At 43.4% G+C, this 25,796-nt stretch overlaps 1 protein-coding gene across 1 annotated transcript in view; it reads left to right on the top strand.

The window, feature by feature from the left end:
- PLPP3 (phospholipid phosphatase 3) overlaps positions 1-25,796 on the top strand; it is a 79,612-nt gene that overhangs the window by 26,271 nt on the left and 27,545 nt on the right. The window contains exon 2 of the mRNA XM_028511250.2: positions 13,371-13,528. Coding sequence (XP_028367051.1) covers positions 13,371-13,528 — 158 coding nt within the window. The remainder of the gene's footprint in view (positions 1-13,370; positions 13,529-25,796) is intronic.

Raw genomic sequence — 25,796 nt, 5'->3', positions numbered from 1 at the left:
TGGCAATACCATGGTGAAGGGTAATAATGTTATTTGGCATTTTGCCCTTTCAAAAAAGTGTGTTGGGGGGAGGCAGTTGGGTGGGTGGGAGGATGGGCAGCGAGAACAGTGGGGGCTTTGTAATTTACTGCAATGGAGAGGTCAGGTGGGCAAGGTCATGATGGGGGGAGAGGTGCAGAGAAGGCCTGAACCCCCCTTGGGCTTCCAGGTCTCCCTCTCCTCCTCAGCCTGATTCACACATTTTGGGCCTTTGTAAAGGGGTAGTTGGGGAGTTTTTATGTTTTTTTATTTGGGAGGACTCTAGACATTCTGTCCCTCTGAGAGAAGCTGGCTCCTAGCTGCTTTGCAAGGATTAAGGTCCTGGCTTCCAGAATCATTGCAGAAACATCCCAGGAACTACCCTTTTCTCTCAACAGCTGAAAAATGCATCACAGAGCTGTGGCTTCCTGGAGAGTTTTGGCAAAAGATCTACCCTCTGGAACAATAGGGTTCCTGTAGCCAACCACCTAAGAGTTTTACTGCAGCGGGTTCTCCCACGAGGATCTGGATGCCCACCTTTTGTTGTCCCCATCCTGCTGGGGGAAGGGGCGGGGCTGCTGAAGCAAAGGAGGATGGCCTCAGGGCACACGGATTTCGGTCTACAGAGCCAGCCAGTTTGAGATGCAACCCTTCTCAGGCCCAGTCGGAGCACCTGCGGACTGAAGTGGGCTGGCCGCACGGAAGTGGGCCAGCCTCACCCAGGGCCACGCCTGCTGGACGGCTCTGAGCCCTCGTTTCTGATCTTCAGTTGGGGCGTGTCCCACCCTGAGCTGGCGCTCTCTACCTGGAAAGGATTACTGGGGGGAATAAATGAGGTCTGGCTATAAAGAACCTAGAAAAGTATCCTGTTTGCAGCTGTAGCTAATGCTAATTCCCACTTGCCTCCAACCCACACCACATTTGTCACTTTTTTGACATAATCAAGAGCTGCCAATCATTAACTTAGTTTGTATCTGAAGGTTTGCAGAGTTGGGGATGTCTTTTGCAGCTGTTCTTTATAAATGACCGTCTTTGAACTCCGGAGGGCTCTACTTCGCCAGTCGACCTTTACAAACTTAAAGTGACATGTTCTTGGTTACCCCAGCCAAGAGAGTGGGCAAATCGATGCCCATCTGCTCTGTGTAGATACCTTCAGTTTTTTTTGTTGTTTGTGTGTTTGTTTGTTTGTTTGTTTGTTTTAGAAAATGCCCTGCCTTCCTTAGATAAAGGTGTAGCCTGGCTGGTGTGGCTCAGTGGTTGAGTGCTGTCCTGCGAATCAAAGAAAGGTCCGCAAGACACCTGGTAACACACCCCTTTCACTTTGTACATAAAGAAACAGAGCCTGAGAGAGCAGCAGTGTGATTATGTGTGTGTGTGTGTGTGTGTGTGTGTGTGCCCATATACACATATATATAAACACTGAGGATTACAACTAATTATCAATTATTGTTGCCTAGTATTTTTCTTAAGGTTACCTTGGCAAAAGAAACAACAATACTCCCAAACTCACCTGTGTTATCTTATTGATATCAGGCATGTCTTCACCGAACCAAAAACTGGGGTTAAAATGATTTTCCTTTCTGGAATATTGGCTGCTGACCCAGTGCAGATCACCTGAGACTATTCCTCAGTAGGAGAGAAGGTGGCTAGTTTGTTAGAACAGCCACACAAAATAGAATGACCCTGATATATTTATTTGGCATATGTTTACTTCATTTATAGTAATCCCAGTAATGATTAAATGATTAAAGCTCCTTTTCCCAATTAAGATATTTCTTCTGGATTGAATAACATTTTTAACTACCAATTTTTTCTTTTTCGCATGTTTTCAGTGTCTGTGTTTTGGGAATCAGATGGGCTCCTTTGAATTGCTTTTCTCCTTTTTTTCTCAGGGTTAAAATTTGGGAAGGGGGTGAAGGTGGAACACAGCCGTTTTGTTAACTTTTGGTGAGGGTGGGAACTTTCCAATTCTGGATTTCTTTTCTTTTAGCATAGCCTTAAATACATTATTGCCATTCAAAGATAGCAAGGAATGTTTGGGGTGTATTCACGGGGCTGGTTGGTGAACTGGTTGGTATTGCATCCCTGCTGGCTGCCAGGTCATGTGCTGATGTCTGTGCTTCTTGAATATTTTAGAAATACCTCTCTGGGTGTTCCTGTCATGTTGCATCATGGGTATTTGTCCCCCGAGTATGCATTCTTTGAGGGCGGAGACCATGTCTTATTAGTTTCTGTAGCCCATAATTCTTCGAGGGAGGAGTTTCCTCATTCAAAGCAGCCTTTTTTCTCCTTCACTTTCTTGCCACCCAGTGCAATGTGTAAAAGTCGGTGGGGCACGGACCAAACCTCAGATGTCTGGGAAAGAAGTTTGACTTGTACTTTAATCAGGTGTTTTGTAATACCATTCACTCCCTGGATACTTCTAAAGTGAAAATGGAGCCTATAAGGACAGCACAGAGAGAGGAAATAAACTACAAATTAAAAAGTGATTAGTGAGTGTTTAAGCAGAAGGTCAAAGGGATTATTTTGGACTTCAAACTTTTCGGCTTTCAGGACTTGTATTCGGTTACAAAATTACATCCCTGAATTATTTGTGCAGGTGGCAGCTGTCATAGTTGAAGAAGGTTTCAGTGTTTTACAAAAGGAACATTGACAGGGCTGGGAATGGGGAGTGTGCTCCTGGGGTGAGGGTTGTCTTATCCGCAGCCCACTGGAACAGCTCCAGCCTTGCTCAGCTTGAGTGACAGTGCTTGTCTGAGCTGACACAGCCATGTCCAGGTTAGTTTAGCCACCTTCTTGAGGAAACCAGTCAAGCTGGTTGATTGGCATCCTGTAAACAGCTGGATGGTAGATTTTTAGGACAGGGAGGGTAGAGAATCACAGTCTTCATACCCTACCCTGTGGTATTTCGTTCTCACAGCTCCTCAGTGGTTATTGACACCCAGTCTTTACAACTGGGGTTTAGAGAAGTTAAGAAGCCTGCAGAAGATTGCATAGATTAGAAGCGGCAGAACTGGTTTTCAAACTCAGGTCTGAGTTGCTTTGTTGAAATGGGTGCTCTTTTACTTAGCTTTCTTTAGGGCAGAGATTCTCCAGAGGGTCACAGCAAATGGGGTAGGGGTGGGCTGATACTGATCCCTTTGGCTCTGGGGCAGCTGGGCAGGGTGGAGTGCTGAATCACTGACCGGTGGCCTCCTCAGCTTACCTGGGGCTGCCCTACAAACTATTTTCTGGTAGTTTCACTACGTGAAAAAGGCCTAGAAACTGACACCTAAGTTCATCCAATTCAACCACCCATCTGAAACTGGGAGCTGGTAAGGTGCCCCATAAATTATTCCTTATGGGAAATGTCACCTCTTCATGAGAATGTGTCATACTGTGTTGCTTTGGGGGATTATGTTAGAAAAACAGGAGTTGATATGTGAGAGAGACGAGAGAGGCGGGGTTCAGAATTCAGAAGGGGAAAAAGGATCCACAAGTCATAGATTGTATTAGGAGTGGAATCAGATGTTCTGATTTTTAGTTTGTATCGTATACATTTATTCAATACACATTTGCTGAGCACCTAATAAGTGCCAGAAATTATTGTCTTTACTGGGGATACAGAGATAAATAAAATATATGGACGCTTTTCTGAACAGACTCACAACTAGCGAAGGAGACATAGGGGAAAGAAATAATTAGAATGCTGGTGTGTGGTGGGTCTCAGTCCTCCCATCTATTAAATGGAGTAAATGACACCTAAGATCTCTTGCAGTTCCAAAACTTCACCAGGGTATTACTGCAGTGTCCCTAACTCCACTTACAGTAAGATTTGCAATACCAACAAAGATCTGATGGGCGTACTTCTTAAGCCATTTCTTATTTGGCATTTACTGTTTAGAATTCATGAGCTTCTATCAGAAGAAGGCTATTTTGTTTTTATTTTAAATAGCTGTTGCCTTAAAAAGAAGAACTCTCGATAACTTTACGCACCACCAGGGGCAGGCTTCTAACTTTGTTCTTTTTATAACTGAGACCTTGGGCAAGTCACTTACCTTCCAAACTCAGTTGCCCCACATCTAAAATGCAAATATTATTAACTGCCTTGCCATGGTGACTTGACACAATCCTTGAATTTATCATTGAAAACAGGGGTTTCAGTCTTAGGTTAAGATTGAGACATAGACATAATATACATAATGGGTACTAGACTTATAGGGGTGATCACTTCGTAAGTTATGTAAATGTCTAATCACTATGTTGTGCTCCTGTAACTAATATAATGTTGTTCATCAACTGTGTAATTGAAAAGTAAAAAAATTAAAAAATTTAATTAGAAAAGAAACACACACACCAAAAAAGACATACAGGTAAACACATGCACATGTCCATTCACATACACATATGTCTGATGTGGCCATTTCTACCACGGAGGACACTATTCAAGAGTTAGTTATTTTTATTTTTATGGGTTCAATGCAAGGACTTCCATATTCTTTACAGCAGGGATAGAAAAGCAAAATGTCTACAGGGCCCAGGCAGTTGAACATAAATGACTGAAGTAGGCCAGGCCCAGGAAAACTCACAGTACAAGCTAAGTAAGAATGGCATCTGACCACAGGCTTTGTGTCGTGGAGTCAGCAGGGAATGTTGGCACCCCGGGGAACTCGGGCCACCACTGTCAACGCTGCCTACACTGCCGCGTGGCATGAGAGCTAGTTGTAGAAGCTGGAAATCTGGATGTTATGCGAGACCTCCCATTACTAAATGTTAACAACTAATTTAAAAAATTTTAAACCCTGGGTGGGCCAAACAGAACATCTCTGCAGGCCAGGTTTGCCATGGGCTGCCAATGTGTGACCTTTGATGTAGAACTTGGACCATGCAGCTTGATGGGTTGCCTTAGAGTGCCAACCAGCATGATGCTGTTCTTTCAGGGCCTCCAATAATGCCTCCACTCTTCATTTTTGGCTCTGCATCTGGCTCTAGTCTTGCCTTTCGACTATCTTGAACTTTGGCCCCCCCAGGTGTCTGATGTCCTGCCAGTCCACATGCTGTTTATTTTACCGCCATGTGAACCTGGTGTTTTGTGTACACCTGGGCAGCATGGCTTGGATGGGGGTGTGCATGCTGACGAACATTTGTTTAACTGTTGGGAAAATAAAAAGAAATATTTCTTTTTCGCTCTTATTATAGCTTCGCCCCCCATTCAGCCTCATGTGATCTTTGAGAATGCATGGCAGGGTTCCTGCTATGCCATTTAGTCTCTGCATCAGGGTGCCAGGTCCTGCTAACCACTGTCAAAGCCCCTTCTGTGTATATAATCCCCAAAAGTCCCAGAAATTATAGGATTTTGTGAGCATGCTTTCCCCTTGGGGTCAGATTGCATTTGGGTAGTGGCTAGCAGGCCCACAGCTACTTTAGTGAGCTTTTGACAGAACTTTGATTGCATCTTGTCACTGCTTAAAAGTTTTCAGTAGTAGCTTTCTGTTGCAAACAGAAGCAAGAATAAATACATATATGGAGCCAGGTGATTACTGGATATTTTAACTGTCTCAGTTAGTCCTCATAATGTTCATTAACTCTCACCCTTAACTCTTACCCTTACAGAGTAAGAGTTTCCTCACACTCTGTATGTTGGAAACTCTTGTGGTAAGTCTTATGGTGCAGTGATGAAAATGAAGTTCAGAATGTAAAGTGACTTGCCTAAGGTCATACAGTAAAGCATGACAGGCCGTAGAAGTGGGAAGTGAAAGCCTGTCTGTCTTCTTGATTCTGAAGTTCATGGGTAAATTGGAAATAAGTAACTCAGCCAGAATGAGTTCCATGGCTAAGTGAATCCTGTGAGAGGAGATGTTTAAGTCTCAAAGGTGAATAGGAGTTTGCCAGTGGTGCTTTAATGCAAATGTGAAAAACATTACTTCACAGAGTTGTTAGGAAGATCAAACATGATTATTTATTTAAGAGCTATGAAACCCTATATTTGTGTGTGATTCTTGCTGTGTCCTCACTCTGCACAGCTATATTGCAAATGAGTCATTTAGGTCATGAGGGAAACTGAGGCAAGAGAGTGACTGGATCTGTATAAAACAATCTCTACATCTAAGGAGGAGCTTGCTGTTTATCCTTGTTCAAGGTCAACATATACTTTTCAGAGCTTTGTAGCTTTCCTAATATCTGCATAGACATAGTTCATATGTACTTAACAAGAAAGGCTAACTGGCCCCATCTCTGAACAAACTTTTGAGTCAGAGTGTCCTATTACATATCCTGGTTATGGCTTTTATCAGCAGAGTGGACAGTGAGGCAAATAATAATCTCTCTGACCCTTGGGTTTTTGGCTACATACTAATTAATTTGGGGGATTATTTTGAGAGTTAAACTAGTGGATATATCCAAAACTCCTGTCACAGAGTAGATACTCACTGAATGTAAATTTACTCACATCCTTATTTAAAAAAGGGATCAAAAGAGAGGAAGGAGGTCTTGGGAAATGACCCAGTTTTACCTGGGGTGTAGGAATCCTAAATTCTGTTGCCTCTGGTAGCTGTGTGTTAGTACAAATGGAATAAAAGAGTCCATTTGTGAAATAAGTAATGGCAACAAAAGATGTCTGGGTCTCTCTCTGTGGAAGGTGTGAACCACAGGCTGCAGGTAGGTTTGTTTTTAGCTCCTGGTGGGTATGGCAACCGTGTAAAAACACAACTTAAAGGGCCACATAAGCCACAGCTGGGGGTATTCAGATAGCTGATATTAATTATTTTAAGGCATAAAATGCTTTCTCTTTAAGCATTTTCAAATAAAAGGCCATCAGAGTTCTTTTTTATACTCACGATTAAACTAAAGACAGGTGTCTCTTTGTCCTGGAACCTGAAGCCTTCCAAGGCTGTGGAACTCAAAAATAGTGCAGGGTCTTGCTCACCATTTTGTCCCTAGCACCTAACATGGTTCCCAGGATTCAGAACCTGTCCATACGTGTTTGTGGAATGGGCTGAACACCTCAGACTTGGGGTCAAGAAGCCCAGGCATCAGGACGAGATTCACTGTTCGTTTCTTCATTTCTACCATGTAGATGCTTTTGGTTCTGACAGTTTTCTTTTTGTGAAGAAAAGGCCTGAACTTTCCAGGGCTGAAGAATTGAGCATTTGTCGAAGGGAACCTCTAGACCCAGAATATTGCGTGCTCACACCAGCCAACAGCAAGTGTTTTTCATGGCAGCTCCTTTCAAAGGTCGGAAACGCCTCCATAGTACACTTAGTTTTGTCTCATTTGGATTGTGTCCAGTCTAAAAATCTGGACAAATATTGTAAACCAAAGAAAGTTTGCACACTTCTAAGACAAGTAGCAATTAATTATTTTAAATAGAAACCCTGTCACTTACAAGCAACATAAATATTTGTATTTTGAACCTCTAAGTAGCAGTTGGGTTGACCATTCTGGCCTTAAGTGATTAAAAAAAATCAGTTGGTCATATTTTAACAGGGAATACATTTATAAAGAAGGGAAGGGTCAGGTCATGGAGTAAGCAAACATGAGCCAAAAGAAAGACAGACCTGGGTTCAAATCCCATGACTAATCGACTCCCTTGGGTCCCTTGGGCAAGTTACAAAACTTTTGGCCTTAGTTTTCTGTTGGGTACAAATGAAAACAGTAGCCTATAACTTTTCATAGTGATGGTAGAGATTAGAATGCATTGATTCTTCATTAGACTCTACATACACTCCTTGAAATCAGAAGCCCAGCATCTTCTATCTGTGTTTCTAACATCCAGTCCAAATTGATGCCATTTGCTAGCTTTGCACTTCAGGTGAGCTGCTTAACCTTTCTGAGCCTCAATTTTTCATTGGTAAAGACAGTAGGACTACGGTGTGGGTAAGATGGATAAATTCCTGTCACAGAGTCCTAATAGCCACCTGCTTTGAGCCACTTACTCTATGCCTGATACTTACACTCATATTTGCGTTTGGTATTATTTTGTGGGCAGGTGTGTGAGTTTTCTGCAGATGTTAGTTTAATTATTACTCTTATAGATTCTGGACTTTGCTTATTTTAAGGTAACTGCTGATCTAAGGAAGCAGAAAGTTGGACAACTCAGGAAAAGGCACTTGAAGGACTTGGGGGATAGAAGACACAGGAAGCTCCTCCCTAATGCTTTGATTTGAATCATGCAAAAGTGCAATGATTTCTCATTCACTCTCTGATCCCCATGCGTTCTTTCCCTCCTCACACCGGGGCTTTCTAAAGAGCACTCTGAGAGCAGGAGACTGTTTAGTTTTGTGCAAATGCGAAGCTGTGGCTGAAGGGAGTAGGGCTCTGGGGCTGGGTCACTTTGGTAACACTTCCCACATGACTTTATCAATGGGTGGGCTGCGAAAACTTATCCTCTGTTTTTTTACACCTCACTCCCAACCACCCAACCTACCCGAGTGTTAGTTTTTCAAAGCCGGAGAAGTTTCAAAGGCCTGAACCCAACACAGGGGCCTTTCTTAATGCTTTGATTTTCTGCCCATTAAGTGTTTGTCAGTGAGTTCGTATTTCACCTCCTCTGCAGCTTTTACACATCTCAAGAGGTCCCTGGAGGTATAGGAAGTTAATTGATCCTTGATTAAAAGAAGGAGAAATACTTGAGTCTGGGTCTAGAATCACCAGATGGTGTGTGTGTGTGCACACTCTTTGGTTCTGCTTTGCAAAAAGCTGGTAATCTACCTTTCATTATAGATACACATCTTAATTCCAGGATATTGGCTTCAGAGTTTCGGCTGAATTGCATCTCAAGCACATGTGGTCCAGGGCGTATGTTCGGTGAACAATAGCCACTGCTGTTGCCTTGACTGTTCCAAACAAACCATTATTTTTCTTCAAAGGCCAGAAGGTTTGCTGATCTTTAGTTAATTTATTGATACTCCTCGGTGCTTCCTTCCCTCCATTTTAAGTGACTCCCTTACTTTAGAAAGCACTAAGAGGCAGATCATTTGAGCCCCATTCAGCTCTACCATGTCCTTGCAGAGTGACTCTGGTATGTCACTTTAATCCCTTTGAACCCTAAGTGGACTTAACATGTTAGTTGTTTTTTTTTTCTATAGAAATAACTTTTTAAAATTTTAAACCAAATGTGTATTGGTTGTAAAACTTTTAGAAAATAATAGCCAACAGGAACAAAAAAACAGTATTTGTGATTTACCTTTTGGAGATGACTACTGATGTGTTAGTTTTCTTTTTCTTTTCTTTTTTTTTTTTTTGGTGGGGGGAGAAAGGAAGAGGAAAAACAGAGAGAGAGAGAGAGAGAGAGAGAGACATTGACTTGTTGTTGTTCATCTTATTTAGGCATTCATTGGTTGATGTTTGTGTGTGTGTGTTTGCCCTGACCGGGTATCGAACCTGCAACCTTGATATATGGGGATAACGCTCTAACCAAATGAGCTACCTGACCAGAGCCCACGTGTGTTAGTTTTTATAACTGTTTCTCCCATTATCCTGTGGGCCACCTGAAGGGTGGGATGTAAAAATTTCTTCATCTCAGTAGCCCCTGTACCTAGAGAACATAGCAGGCAGCCAGGTTTGTCAGACCACAGTGGTCTGTGTGGGGATCCTCAGCACAGCGTGGGCACGTGGTCGTTGTTTAGTAAATGTTCGCTATTATTACTGTTTTTCATGATATTTTTCTTTTTTCTTCCTTTCATTGTTTCCTTATGTATCTCTGCCAGCTCTGTAGCCAAATTATAATTGCATTTTCATAATGGACATCAGTTTTGTTAACTCCCTTAGTGGAATCTCTAACTACACTGAGTTCTTGTGAGTTTACCTAGCCACTAGACCCCAGAAGCCTCTTGCTCTTATAAGGGTCAGTGGAAACCTGCCATCCTCTGTGGGCCCTTTTTAGTGGCCCTAGTAGAGTAGTCTTTTGTGCCCTCGCTATAGTCTACACACACGTCAGCCTACATGTTAGAAATATTTTTAGTGCTCTCGTTCTTGTGTCTTTCTTACAGTATCAGGAGCCTCTTGAGGACAGGTACTATGTTGTGTTCACCTTTAGATTCTCAGTGGCTAACAGTGGAAATTTTCTGGAAATGAAAATGATCAGGGGCTGTAGAGGTTGGTAGTAAAGACGGTGCTGAATTTGGAGGCGGAGATCCCGCTTTGGAAAAGGAAGAGCCTCTTCTCTGTGCCCTGGAGAGGGAAGGCATGGTTTATATCTCTGAGGAGTAGCTGCCCTGTTGGGGAAAATGTTTATGCTTTTCCCATCGACTGAAGGAATCTGAGGTTTCTTTCTTCCTTGAACAAAGTCAATATTTGACTGCCATCACCCCCAATCAGACCACAGTTGGTAGGGGAGACAAAAAAAAAAGCCATTGGGTTTTCTAAATGCTATTTCCATGCCTTTCAAGAAAACAAACAGAACATATTCAGATCCAATTTCTTGTCTGTTTGTGGCCATCATCCACACAATCGGAACTGGAAACCCTCCCCAAGCCTTGAACAAGGAAGGAAGAAAAATGGTTTGGATTGCTCCCAGGTGAAGAGGGCAACGGAACTAACCAGACATTTTCTGTCCTAACCTTCTGTGTGGGACTTTTCCCCCTTCTTCCTTTTAACGTTTAGCGAGTGTCCATACTGTGTGCCAGACTGTGCTCACATTGCAAATGCTGTTGCTTGGTGTCTTCCAACTAAAGCAGCAACACCCTGTATATTGCATATATGTGTCTTCCCCTTCCAGAGTGTAAGCTCGCTGAGGGCAGGGCTTGTTGTCTTTGTATTCCCTGTACTCTGTATACGTAGTAAAAACTCCATAAATATTTGTTGAATGAATGAGTGAATGACTACATTAACATATGACATCATCCCAGCAATCTCAAAGCTAGATTTAATTCTTCCCATTGAACAGATGAGAAGGGACTTTTGGAGATATGAAATAGCTCTCGCAAGTAAAAAGGAGCAGAGTTGAGATCATTAACTCAGTTCTGTCTCACTCCACAGCCCTTTTATATGTGTTTTATTGTCCTTAGAAACATATGTTTTACAGGCCTATCATGTGCACGCTATTAAAAATAGAAGTTGGGGGCCTGAGAGTGTAGCACAAATTTAAGGAACTCGGGGTCTGTTCCCTACCTGAGTTTATTAGCAACATTTTGGCTCCCAGGCACTGCAGAGGCTGCGGCCGGGCACGTACACCAAGCTAAACGATTCTATCACCGTGTGCGGAACTTAAAAGCAGACTATTATTATCATACTACTGGCTTCTCAGCTACTTTTCATAGCCAACTTGGCCACATTTCAAAATGTTCAAGCAGTGGAATGAAGACGGTCCAGTCCCATGTGCTATCTTTCTCTCCCAGCCTCCTAACCCCAAAAGATTAGCTAACTGCTCTTGCCATTTCTAAGCCACACGGCCTTCCTTGCCCCCTTCACTCCATTGCAGAGACGGAGTTTCAAGGGCTAATGGTTATTGCCTTCCAGGGCCCCTCTGTGTTTACTTTGAGAAGGTCAAGCACAATGCTGTGGTGTGTTGCTGTTCTTTCTTTTCAAAGCACCAGTATGAATTTGATAAAGTAAATTGTTGTTCTAGCAGGAAGCAGTTAGGGGGTCACAAAATAAATAGCTGTAGAATTCAAATAAATCCCAAGAATAAAACCAAATAAATCCATGTGCGTATACACAGTGATACATAAATACACTTTTTAGAGAGTGAGCATTTTTATTGCTGCCGGTCTGCACCAAAGTAATTGAAAAATTGTGGAGTTCATGGTACATTTTTTTTAAGAGGCGGTCTGGGCCCTCAAGCAGTTTGATGTGAATTTAATTCTTTTTGAAAAACATGAAAATGGAATTTTATCTTTTCAACAACTGCTTATCTTGGGATTTTTTTAACTAATAAAATTCACTTTTGGGTAAAATTAATTTGCAAAGTAAAATTAGGGATTTAGGCATTTGGGGATGGGCTAAGAGACTGAGTGAGCTCAGTAGTCTTTCTGACTCTGTTTTTTCCACTTAAAAATGAGCGATAGTCATGCTTCAATGATGCTTTCAAATGACTTCTCAAGGTTGTTGAGTCTATGCAAAAATGGATAAAAGTACCTTACACATTAGAGGTGCACATCACTGGTGTCTATTACCATTAACTAGATGTTTTTCCTGGTCTTCCCTAGTCCTAACATTCAGTGGCTCACGTTTTACATTGTAAGGTGGCATTGGGGCTTGGTATTGAACTTGGGTGCTAGGGGAGAAATAGGTCTGTCTAAGAGCCTGAACCAAGATAGTCTCTGTGTACTGTTTTTTATAGGATGGGGTGGGTGGGATGGGGGCAGGAGACAATGAGTCTGGAGAGGGAAGGTTGAAGTCATGCTTTATTTTGTCCCGTGCAATGGGGAACCATGGAAGAGGCTTTTAGCAAGGCAATGTTATGGTCAGGAAGTAAACTGGTGGGTATGTGTAAGAGGCAGTGAAGGCCAGGAGACCGATTTGGAGGCTACTGCAGTGTTCACACAAGAGAAATTGTGATGTTTCACTCTTTATTTCAGGGTTATGAGGGAGTTTTTCCTGGCAGGTGATGGAATCCATTTGCCATGACCTTTAAGAGAATGGCATCTGAGCTGGCCACTGATTAAACCAGCAGCAGCTGCACCAGCAGCTTGGAGCTCTCAGGTGCCCTTGGGCTTTGCTCCAGGTCTGCAGGCATCAGGGCCCGGCTCAGCTCTGCTCAGTCTTCACAATGACTCTGAACAGTAAAAGAACAAGACGGGAGTATGGCACTCATTGAATAGCCACTGTGTATCAGGCACTGGGCTAGCAATTTTATGTGCTTTTTTCCCCTCTTTTAGTCCTCACCACAGCTCATTTGATGTATGGGGAAACTGAGGCCCAGGAAGATAGAGCGAGAATCAGAAGTCACCCTGCTAGGAAATGGTGGACCTGGGATTCTAATTCAAGTTGTCTGACCCCAGGCCTTCACTACACCGTGCAATGTAGCCTTAGGATGACCTTCTCAAAGGGGAAATGGTTAAGACTTAAGAGGAGAATGTACTTGAAGGCATAATGAGACGTCATTAGACTTGGGACTGTGTTGGTAATTACTACAAATTGGGGTTTAATTTTTGGCAGGATGTTGTACAGTAGTGGACAAGCTGCAACCATGGCTCTCCCACTGCCGCCCTCTGTGCTGGTAGACAGGAGGGCCAACGAAAGGAGGAAAAGGGAGGTGTGGTGAGAGCTCCCATTAGGCTGTAGATCACTAAAACGCAGGGAGTTAATATCACTGTCAGGGTTGCTATTTAAGTGTCTTTGCTGTCATCATTCTTTAGCCAACTTGCACTGATGTTTTCCCCTTGTTTTGTTTTGTCTTTTCCTGGCACATGCAATGGTTATGTCTTGACCAGCGGGCCTGCCCTTCCTGATCATTGAGACCAGCACCATCAAGCCTTACCACCGAGGGTTTTACTGCAATGACGACAGCATCAAGTACCCTGTGAAGACTGGTGAGACAATAAATGACGCTGTGCTCTGCGCCGTGGGGATCGTCATCGCCATCCTTGCGGTAAGTGCCCAGACCTCCATGCTCAACCTGTCTGACGTCCCCCGCATCATATTATGGAATATCTGAGTTAGCTGAGACTCGGTAGATCAATTAGAATTTTACTTGATTAGCACTATTTATTTAATGAAGTTAATACTATTATTAAAGGTACTTAAAAATACTTGGCACACACACATACATATATAGCAGGTCCTCAAATGTCATTTCAAATTCAATGTCTTGTCTTTTTTTTTAAGATTTTATTTATTTATTTTTAGATAGAGGGGGAGGGAGGGAAAAAGAGGGAGAGAAACATCAGTGTGTGGTGGCCTGTTGCGTGCCCCACACTGGGGACCTGGCTTGCAACCCAGGCATGTACCCTGACTGGGAGTTGAACCGGTGACCCTTTGGTTCACAGGTCGGCACTCAGTTCACTAAGCTATACCAGCCAGTATGTAAAATTCTATGTCTTTTCATCATAAAGACATTGGTGAGATACCATAGGAACTTAACTCTTGTTTATATCAATTAGCCTATGATAAAATTGGTTTTGTTATACGTCATTTTGCTTAAAGTCGCAGATCCTGTCATATACTGTGTACTGAAATACTTTGTATGCATTATCCTCACAACAACCCAATGAAGTCTAAATATTGTTCTTTTTTCTACCTATTAAGAAACTGAGGTTTACAGAGTAAATGTAATTTGTCCAAGGTCACTTGGTTAATAAGTGGTAGAGTTAGGATTTGAACTTATTTGTTCCTTAGCCCCGAGTCTGAGCTCTGAGCCCCAGAGGAGAGGGGAAATACCTTGTCAGGTATCACAAACATTTTCTGGGTTCTTTCCATATCATCACTGTGCTGCTGTAACAGTGGTAATACCACTGGTATTTAGTTCTCTTAGCCAGTGGCTGTGATATCCAAGTGAAAATAAAATGAGACTTGGAATCTAAAGACTTTGGTTCTAGACCTGGCCCTCCACTGACAAGCTGTGCATCTTTGACACCAAGGATGACCATCTTGCTTCATTGCATTGCATGGAGAAGTAAAAGAGGTCATGAGTGCTGAAATACTTTGCACACACTTAACTGCTAAGCAGGTGACTCATATACAGGTGTAAAGTCCAAACTTATAACCAGGTCTTCCCGTAGAGCACAAAGTTCTCATTGAGAACGAAGAACTGTGCCATGGACTTGGACAAAGTCCACAACTATCTTGAGCAGTGGTGGCCTCGTGGAAACTGGGGTATGGCCTAGCCATACTTGGAAGCTCACCACCGTGTTTTAGATCTATCCATTTGGGGCAGAGGTGGCATTCCAGTCTTAAAACTTGTGAGTCATACAGCATTCACGGCTGTCCATTCCATACCTCCACTATTATTCTAAGTTTGTTCTGTGCTCCTTAACCTCAGCCACGTGGATAAAAGACATAAATAAGCATCATGTTCACCAAGATTCTTGGGTCACCTGTATATTAGCCATATCCTGGAAGTTTATGTTTGGCCTATATTAGCAAGCCAAGAAGAAGAAAGTTATTATTAAGAATACCACATGTGGCCCTGCTGAGTGGCTTGGTTGGTAGGACTGTCTTCCTGTACACCGAAAGGTTGCGGGTTTGATCCCTGGTCAGGGTGTGTATGGGAGGCAACCGATCGATGTTTCTCTCTCACATTAATGTGTTTCTCTGTCTCTTTCTTTCTCTCTCCCTCTCCCTTCTCTATCTCTAAAATCAATAAAAACCTATCCTTGGGTAAGGATTAAAAAAAAACAATAACACTGCATGTGAAGTAAGTGCTATAACCCCCATTATACAAGTGGAAAATCAGAAGGTCAAAGGGGTTAAATGATAAGCTCAAAGTCTACAGCTTTTAAAAGCTGGGATTCAGACCTATGCCTGCCTTCTTCCAAAGCCTTCTTTCCATCTTGCTGGATGCTGATTTTGGAATGCAGGTTGTCAATTCCAAATGAACTGCTCAAGGGGATAGGCAGTTAGCTAATCTTGCCTGCTCTGGATCAAATGTAAGCTGCTGATGGTACAGGAACCACATTTCATAAAGTTTTTCTTTGGACTTCCCCACTCTGGGGGTTGGTTGTAAACTTTGAGACCCCTCTTTGTTTTTTAATAACATCGTAAACCAGGCACACAATCAACAGTTTGAATTTGGGGAGGGGGAAGGGAGTCTATGAGAATTCTTTCCAACCTTTAAAAGAAAAACAGTCCATTTGGCAACTGTAGTAGTTTCTTTAAGGTGGACTAAGGATTTTTGTGTTCAGAAAATGAAGAATTCAAACTCAATTTTACTATTTGCTCCAAATTGACAGTGTGGGTTGAGTTCTTGAGGAAGAATGGCTTTTCCTGGAAATGATATTTGTATTAGAAGGCAAATAATTATGTTAACATCTGAACAGGTGTTTTTGACCTTTGGTGGATCAGTTAATTGAATGCTTTTAGCCGAACCCCCCAACTGCCCCCACCCTGTAACCAGGAAGTGGTAATAAGAATAGCACAGGGATGGGGTTGTTCTGTGCTCTTCTCTTTCCTCACATGCCATCAGCACCAGCTTGCCTAGTGAGATGCTCCCAGACACAACGCAGAGGAAAAAGTCCCCAACTCATAGGGATTTCTGTAAGAATCGGATACTGTCATTCATGAGAATGTACTTGGTAGCAGCAGGCTAGATGAACAACAGGGTGCTAGAGTAGCTTCTTCCAGATCCATGTTTCTTCAAGCAAAACGCCGCTCTTTTCCTGCTTTTGGCAAGGCCGTCCCTCCCATCTTACAGATGCTAGAGTTTCCATGAAAAATCTTACTTGTGACTTGCCTCTCTCCTCATGTCATGTCGATGTTTAAATTGAAATGCTCTCTCACCTCCCAGGTTTCCTTGAAATAGCCATGTGCTGTGGCCTTGGTTATAGGCTAAGCAACAGCTTTGCTTCCTCAGCCCATGCAATATTAGCAAAGTCGGTTTGCATACTGCTTTCCTATAGTTCTGATGAAGACCAGGCAAGTAAAATAATGCAATCTTTTGTCAGGTGCTGCTGTGTGCCATAGAAACCTGTGGACCATGTTCAAGCATTTTATGCTCACAGAAACCCTGAGTGATAGGCATTCTTATGGTTCTTACAGGGGTGTCCAACCTGCAGCCCACGGGCCACATGCAGCTCAAGATGACTATGAATCTGGCTCAACACAAATAGTAAATTTACCTAAAATGTGAGAATTTTTTAGAGATTATGGGTCACAATGTATTTAATGTGTAGCCCAAGACAACGCTTTTTCTTCCACTGTGGACCAGAGACGCTGAAAGGTCACCCCTGGTAGGATGTGGTTAAAGGCACGAGCTCTGACATGTATCTGAGCTCTGCTGCAGAGCTTGCAGCAAGTTGAGCCTCACTGTATCTCTTAAATGGAGATACTATGTCTACTTATTAAAGTTTTCAGAATTAAATGAAGTGAGTTAATGTAGATAAAGTAACTCAGTGTTTGGCACCTACCATACACTCAATAAGTGTTAACTATTTCTATTATGAGTAACCAGATTCAAAAAATGGTGAAGTGACTTAGCCAAGATCCCGTATCTGGTAAAAGTAGAATCAGGAAAAGAACTCCAGCCTCTGGACCCCTATTTCCTTTTATAGTCCACTGAATTAAACTCAGGTCTCATGACTGTCCCTCCTGTTCCTTTGCAAAGAGACCTTTACCCCCTGACACAGTTGTCCTTGCCTTGCAGCTGGAGGTGTGTGTGAGATGTGAGCAAATGGTGAGGTTTCCTGGCCCATTTACCTGCCATTAAGTGCCATAGTCCTCCTGGAAAAAGTCAAAGCAAAGGCCTCAGAGGAAAAGAGAGTCATTCACTTCAGTAGACTCATTTCTGGAAAAGCTATACAGCTTAAATTAAACAACAACAACAACTTCTTTCCCACTTTCCCATTATAGGCAGTCATAGAGCCCAGCTGGCTCCCACCAGAATCTGCTTCTGGTCAGAGGGCCTGAGTGACAGGCAGGGATGGTAGGTGGCACTGAGAGCTGGAAATCCAATCATCCTCCCCTGCCAAATGTCAGGTTTGCTTCAAATAACAAGGGAAGCCTTGACTGATTGGGTGCCCTTGCTTTAGTTTGAGTGTCCCCATAACAAAGGAATGGAATGGTGGTGGTGGAGATTGTCAGAAGTTATAGAGAAAGCAGACGCTCTTCTGTGGCAGGAGATAGGGAAAAATCTAGTCATGTTGACCTCTTTTTCAGATGTACCTCAGGTTCTGGAATTAGCATAATAGGAATTCCTTCCAAATCCACAAAGCAGTGGATTCTCTCCCTGCCTTATAAAGGCTTAATGACTCTAGCAGCAGTGAGATTAGGAGCAAATAGTAAAATATCATCTTCTATCTAGCCTCCTCTCATGTTGCCTGGTGCTGTGCTGTGGAGAGTATTACAGGCAACGATTTGAATTTGGAAAAAATGCTCAGTATTCTTTTTAAATAAACATGGGATCAGTGATTGCTTTGGTCAAGCCCTGAAAGGGGTTTATACAGATTCTTAATATCTAGGAGTTGACACATGGGTGAATCGCCTTCTCTCTCCAGGCATAAAAAGGCTGCTTTTCCTCTTTAATCCCATTGGAACTAGTACTCCGTAATAATATTCTAACTGGAGGAAAAGCTCTGATTCTGGCATCACCTAACTTAGGTTCATATCCCAAATTTTGTACTTATTTATTCTGTTACTTATCCTTCGAACTCGGGCAAAGCCATTGACTCCCTTGGAAAAGAGCTATGCCGTCCTTTTCTGTAAGCTCTTGACTGTAATTCACCAACTCCATGGGCTTGTTTTGGGGGTCAGATCCAGTGACATTATGTGTGTCATCAGTGAGAATCATTCTTTTCATTTTTGCAGTGTCGTGCAGTTTACAAAGTGGCCTTTCTGTGCACATCCTCTCATGGTGCCTGGCAGTCACCAGGGAGGTTGGGAGGTTGGGAGGTTGCTTCTTACAGCTTAGGCAACTGGGTCTCAAGGATAGTAAGTGAGTTTCCCATAACTAATTAGCAGCAGAGTCAAAACAAGAGTCCTCTGAATCTGCCAAGGCTTTAAAAAACAAAAGAAGACAAAACAAAAAGAACGTTACCATGACTGCCTTCTGAAGCCTTCCTACCTTCCACAATTATTTATCAAACATCCACGGTATAGCAGGTGCTGGGGATACAGCTAGTTGGGTGAACCTTATCCCAACTAGCTGCATGTTTTCTCTCATCACTGAACTGCTAGAAGCTGCAAATAGCACCTTCAATACACATTGCCTCGCAGTGTGATTTGTGTCATGGCTTGTCTCCCCAGCTAGATAATAGGTTCCTCGAAGGCACAGACCAGGCCTTTCCCTCTTGCATAGGGTAGGTACTAAATAAACAGGAGATATTTCCTTCTTCAGCTGCCTCTTCCCCACCTTCCAAAAGTCCCCATGACCCTTGGGCCCAGCCCTATCTTTGTGGTGACAGTGCTGAAGTGTCATGTCTACCTACTTGTCTATTTCCTGCCTACCCTGTTTGCAGCATCAGGCTATGGACCAGTCTGATTTGATTATTTATTGCTACTACAAGGCACAGACTTTGGTGATCAATATATGTTTATAAAAATCATAGGAGGCCATACGTTTTCAGCAGAAAATAAAAAAGTATTAGGTCAAAAGATGTCAGAGGATGTCTGGAGCAGAGAAAAGGGTCCTATTTCTTCCCTAAAATCTTTGTGGTCCATGATGCACATGGAACATGCTCTGTACCACACGGAAATTTCTTGCTGGAGAGACATGAAGAAGAGCTGAATACCTCTTAGACTTGTTTGTTCAGGATCAGGCTTCAGTTTGCCTACATCTGGACTTCATTACTTCCTCCCCACCCCCATCTCCCTTTATCTGAGAAAAGCACTGCCAAGAAAACAAGGTTCCCCAAGATTGCCTCCTCATTAAAGGTTAGTCGAGTTTTCAGCTCCGAAAAAAGTGAAGTCTTGCTGGCCCAGCGGTGCCTTAGTGGGGGACCCTGTCCCCCAGTTTACAATCCACTACATCTGTGCAATTACCAAGACCACCAACAGAGAGTGGCCACATTAATCCTTCAACTGTGTCATCCCATGATCACAGGGCTACGGAGTTCTTCTGAGACCCTCTTATCCCTGGAGGGGTGGTGGGAGGGGGCATCTATTTGCGATTTAACAAAACACAGGCATGGAGATTAGGATTTACTGTAATTTGTTCCCTGCCACCCTGCAAGAAGGGAGAGCTGCTGCAATTCTTCCTTTGTTAGGTAGAGCCCTGAATGGTTAATGACTATTTGAAAAATATATCTAATATGAAGTTGACAGTTTTCTTATTTTAAGTGATAATACTTAGAGTCTCAGAAATCTGTTTCTGTGAGTCTGGGTGTATTAGGGGATGGGGTAGAGAGTTGGATAACATTTGCAAGCTATCCAATGGGCCAAAAACTAAGATGCCTTATCTTAAATCCTCTTCAACAGCTGCATGAGATAGGCATTGTTTACCCCATTTACAAGGAGGGAGGGAAGGGACTGAGGCTTACGAGGGTGACGTGACCAGTGTAAGGTTACTCTGCTTACTGAATGGGGCAGCAGGAATTAAAACCCAGGTCTGTCTGGCTTCAAAGCCCAGCTCTCGAACTGACTCTTTTTGAAAGCCGACTCAGTGCTACATGCTACGCAGAGTGCTCTTTATTTAGTGAGCTATTGAAGCTTTTAGATCTTGGGCTTGGAGAGCTCAGTGTATGGAGGACGACAAAACATTGAGATCACTGGCAGGGTGCTGCCTAAGATTGATACTGTGTGACAGAATTTTGTATGAAGTGGTTTGTGCAGAAGGTGATAACCTGCTAAGATGCTTCACAAGATGCTTAGTGAAAGACTTCTCCTGTAACAAGCAAGGGGTGTGATAGGTACCTTGGCCTAGAAGCTGATGTATAAGACACATACTGGCCCTCAGAGCTTATGGTCTAAGAGGGAAGCAGGGCAAGTACAAGACTGACTGTACAGTTAGACCCTTAAGGAGACCAAAGAATTGGCCAGAGAAGAAGAGACTAAGGGCAGTGCAGGGTGGTGGACACCAGAGAAGGGAGCACTTCAAACACAAAACAGGCCAAATGCTATTAATGGTCTGAGAGATACATACAGCACTACAAGTGTTCAGATGATGACCACTGGAGGTTATTTTCATTGGCAAAGCCTTCATCATCATCACTATTCTTTGAGCACTTCACCCATTTGATTAGCACAACAGTCCTTGGGCTGTTGGTACCACAACATCCCTCTATTTACACATAAAGAAACTGAGAGCTCAGTTGTGCAAGACCCTTACGTAAAAGAGCCAAAACTCCAATCTGGTATACTTGTTGGCACTTGAGCTCTACTTTGAAGGATGCTTGGGACTTTCATCAGAGATCCTGACATTCCAGGCAGAGGAGGTTTCTTCAAGGATAGCAGAGACTGAACAATAGAGCTGCTTGGCTGGAGAAATGGAGTGTAAGGGAGAAGACAGATAAGATAAGATTACAGCAAGGTTGTGAAATTCCTTGAATGCTGTAGAGTTTTTCCGGAATTAATAGGCTAGAGATCGATGAAAGTATTTGAAGCTAGTTTGGTCAATTTTGATGAGACCTGAACCACAGTGGGAAGCAAGGGGAAGAGAGAAAAAGGTGGCATGTGAGAGGCCTTGCAGAAGCTGGATGAGTAGCACTGGAGGATGGTGGGATGAGGGAGATGGAGGAGTCTACGACTTCATGCCTTTGAAGGTGTGTGTTTTGTAGCACCTTGACTAGAAATGGAAGAAAGGAAAGTGAGGTTTGGGACAGAAGCTGGAGTGAGTGGAATGGTTAGAGTGCTGTGCTAATAACATGGATTTGATAAGCAGTTGGGAGATTGGATTGAAGATTGCAATAGAGCTGATTGGGGTAAGATGTAAGCTGAAACTAGAGAGGGAGGCAGAGGGAGAGGAGAGAAAGGGAGAAATAGACAGAGCCCCTTGTGGAGGTCATCTTCACAAAAGTGTAATTGAAGCTATCGCAGCAGCTGAGATCACAGCAGACAGCAAGAATATGACATTAGGGAAGATCCACATTTATCTGGTAGAACTCAGCAGAGGAGCCACTGGAAGAAGGAGAAAGGTATTTGAGAAATAGGAAGAAAAGCACTGCGGTGCTGTCTTAAGGAAATAGGAAATTCAGTGTCAGAAAGGAGTAAGAGTTGGGCAGTAGGCAATGCTGGGAAAGAACAGCCAGGAGACTCTCCCATGGATGGGCAGAGCTAGTCATCTAGGAGCCCATGGCTTTGAGTCCTGGACTTTTGAGAAAACAATGAGGTTTCATGCCTCAGACTGCCTTCTCCATAAGACTAGTGGGCACAGGGTGGCCGCTGGTGATTTCAACCCTGGATAGCTCCTGTGGCCTCTGTCTGGCCTCTTTGTTGTCCATATTCTAGTTATTGGAGTTTTGACTTACTCGTAGGGCCAGCCCACCAGTGGCTTTGGACAGATCTGTGTCCTTGTTGCCTTCATAGTATGTGAAGTGCTGATCTGCCAAAGAGGTTGAGGACAACCAAATGAGAGAAGAATCAAAAATGAAATTTTTCCATCCATTATTTGTAGTCACAAACACTGCATTTTCTTGCAGTAGATGGAGCACTGAGCTTCAGAGAAAATACAGCTGCATTTATGTCTTCATCCTTAGAAGCAGGGCCTAGATACATCACGTTTCCTTTCCCTTGGGACTGAGAAATAGAGTGAGAGAAGATATTTGTTGAAGGAATCTCTTCCAGATTGAAAGAGGTTCATTAATCTGCACAGCTGAGGTGGGAAAGAACAACTTGGCGCTCTGTGGCTGGCAGGGACTGGGGGTCCAAGTGCCTGAGGATCACAAGTCCTTACCGGGTGCAACGCTCACCTCACTGGAGACGTAGACCCTGCTGCCTGCTAGGACTTCTAAGAGAAAGCCGGCTTGAAAGCCTTCGGATAGAGCATGAAAACTAGAACGAGCACGTCTGGCTGCAGCAACAGCCCTGCCATGGCCTTATTTCTGATTGAGAGCAGTTCACTGGCCTCTCTGCCCTTCACCATCCTCATTTTTAAGCTGTCCTCAGTAACTTAGTAATTCACAGGCTGGTGTGAGAAGCAAGTAACAGTAGATGTGAAAGTGCTTTGTCAGCTATGAAGTGCTATGCAAAGATTATTATTCAAGCAGATCAGAATACAGGGAAGTTGGTCCTTCAAACTCTGTGGGGGAAGAAGATGAGTGCCGCCTCTCTTTTTAGAGAGCTCGTTGAAACACTGGGCAAAAATCTTACTTTTCTTGAGATAATTTAAAATAGAGTGGAGTGTGAAAAAAAATAACAGTGCAGTATGCCTCTAAGGGCAAGTACAGGGTTTAGACTTCCCTTCCACTTCGTTCCCTTGAAAAAGCCATCTTAGATACAATGGTCCAAGCCCACGCCATCCACACACAGGCTTCCCGGTTCTACCCTGGAGGGGTGTTACTTCTGAACTTTAGCACGGAGTGTTCTCCTCCAAGGAGCTCTTGGAATTGCCTTGGAACAGACATCCTCTACAAGTATTTGTTCATTTTTTCTTTCCCCTTTTCCAATAGAAGAAGAAAATTAACTTTTGGAGGGCTCCTCTGTTGGGTGCTGGGCATTTGACCTTTCACCTTCTTGAGTCCCCTTGGCGATCCTGCCAGGTAGATATTATCAGTCTTCTTTCACAGACAAGGAGACCTAAGCCCAGGCCGGTGAAGTCACTTGCCTACGGTAAGAGACCAGTGTTTTGCTGGCTTGCCAAAGTCAGTGCTTCTTTCAGCACCCTGTGCTCTCTCCTATCCAAAAAGCCCATCCTAATGTTTTTCCACGTTTCCTCTCCAGAACAGTTCCATGTTTGTGCATAGGTGGGTAGCTGAGCTCTTTTTCACCGGAAAAGACAGAAAGAGTGGCTCTCTTACAGTTGGAAACAGCCTCCCCCCAAACTGCAGCCGCTCTCAGGCACGGACTGATCCCTTTCTGTCCCCTCGTAGCTTAATTGCAATGCTTTCCCAGTTTATTAGTTTCCAGATTCTGTGCCAAGGGCTTTAAGAGGCAGGTAGGGGAGAGTTCTCTGCTAGCCTGGCAGCCTTCCACACCCCCACCCCCAGATCTGTTGCTTGCTGTTTCAGAAAGAGATCAACATTGAAGGCATTTTTCTCAGCAGTGAAATGTACATATCACAACCTTGCTGACTGAAGCAGAAATGAGGGCTCCAGGGGCAGGAGGCTTGGGTGGGGGGGGGTGGGGACAGAGCCTTTGTAGGGAGAGAGGGAGGGGCAAGAAGAGCTTATTTTATTACGCAGGAATAAAAACATTGTGAGTAATGAATAAAGTCCGAAAGCAGTAAATCTGGGACTCCAGAGTTAGGTGTGTAACGTGTCAGAAAACAATTTAAGCCTTCGCCTCTTCTGCAGAGGTGAGGTATGCGGGCTGTCATTCACAGCCCGAATTTCATTAAATGGTCTTTTAAGGGTTAGGATTACAAGAAGCCAAGTCCGGCTGGTTCATAATGATGATTTATGGCTGTGTTGTCGACTCCCCGACCCTTCTGTACAGGGGGATAGAGAAAATACATAATTTGTTGCTCATTAACTCCGAGATCTGTCAGGGCTGGCCCAGAAGCCATGTGGTCCTGGAGTCATGTGTCTGCTAAATGGCTTCAGCCTGGCCTGATCCTTGAAAGTATACAATTGTTACACTACAGTGGAAACTATTCTTAATGACAATAGCAATAATGAAATTATCTCAGTGTAGACTGCTATGGATCTTGGAACTTGAGAGTCAGAATATCTCGGCTCTACTCTTAATCCTACAGATAAATGAGTGTCTCACACAGACTCAGTATTACCATCTGCAAAATGGACATGCCTTCTCCAAAGAGGGGCAGATTAAGTGAAACTGTGAAGTGCAAAAGAAATGAGAGTGACTGCTGCCATGATTAACACTGTTGTTAGGAATTTGAGGTATACAATATTCTCTTTCTGCCCCCAAGATCAGAGAAAGCATTTTATTTTATTTTATTTTATTTTATTTATTTTTTTTCTGGAGAAAACATTTTAATTAGCAGTTTTCTGTTTGCAAGACTGGGACACAGAAAACTGAGGTTTTATAATGAAGGGATATTAGAACCCAGAGGAATTTCGAGTTGTAATCAAACCCCATCTCTCTAAGCTGACTGAAGCAGAAGGGTGACTCACCTGCGATTCATTAGGAAATCACGTAAGGGATGCTAATTTGCAGTGGAAACCCATGTGTTCTTTCTCAGCATCAAACAGGAAATCACGCTCAGGCCAAGTCCATTTAGAAACAGTTTCTTAATCTGTGACAGTGGTGTGGTTCAAGGACCTCAGGAGCAATCCAAGGGCAGGGGTTGTACGTGGGGCCTCGGTTCCACTCCTTGCCAGCAGTCATCTCCGAGGAAGTACTTTGCTTTCCTACTGCTTATTACTGTTGCTGGGTTGGGAGGCTAGTGGTGGAGGTGGCACAGGAGGGTTGAGAATACATGTCATTGCAATTATAAGGTGATAAATCATGGAGTCTAGCACCCTCATTTTGCAAATGGAGAGCCTAACTTATTCCAAATTCACTCAGTGAGTTGAGACTTGAACCCTGGCCCCTTGACTCCTAGTTTCGTGTTCTTCCCCCTGCATCTGAAGTCACACGAGCATGACATAAATGAAGAATAAGAAAGAGAGAACGTGGTGGCGGTAATAAACATCTGGAACGTGTTAGCCTGTAAGGTTACGTAGGGTAAAAGTGTAAACAGGTTCAAAAGGGGAATTAGACCATGAATGGTAGGAAAGAATGCTGGGTGGGGACTCAGAGCACCTGGGTCTAATCTGTAGATGTGAGTTAACTTGGACTCAGTTTTTTCTGTAAATAATGGACCCTTTCATTTCTGACTTGCTATGCTTCTCAGATTTTAATCTTTGCAATGTGTTATCAAAGGACCCTTGGTAATGTTGAGAGGATATTTCCAATTTTGCAATAAGGCAGTTGTGAGGACTACTGTCCGGCTCCCTTTCGTTCATTCAGCTGACAGTCTCGGAGCACCTCTTCGGGATCGGGTGTTGGTCCTGCTCACCCAGGGGGTGGCTGAGCCTGGATGCTGGGCAGGACTGGTCTTTTACAGTCTCCCTCTAACATAGGATCACACTCAGTGTGATCTGAGAAGCCAAAGTGTACCACTTAGAATTAGCAAGCACTTTTAAGCTCAGAATCACTGCATGAATTTT

The sequence above is a fragment of the Phyllostomus discolor genome, chromosome 5 (assembly GCF_004126475.2).
Source record: "Phyllostomus discolor isolate MPI-MPIP mPhyDis1 chromosome 5, mPhyDis1.pri.v3, whole genome shotgun sequence".
In the NCBI taxonomy this organism is placed as follows: Eukaryota; Metazoa; Chordata; class Mammalia; order Chiroptera; family Phyllostomidae; genus Phyllostomus; species Phyllostomus discolor.
Note: the sequence above shows the minus strand (reverse complement) of the source record. Positions and strands in the feature narration are given on the sequence as shown.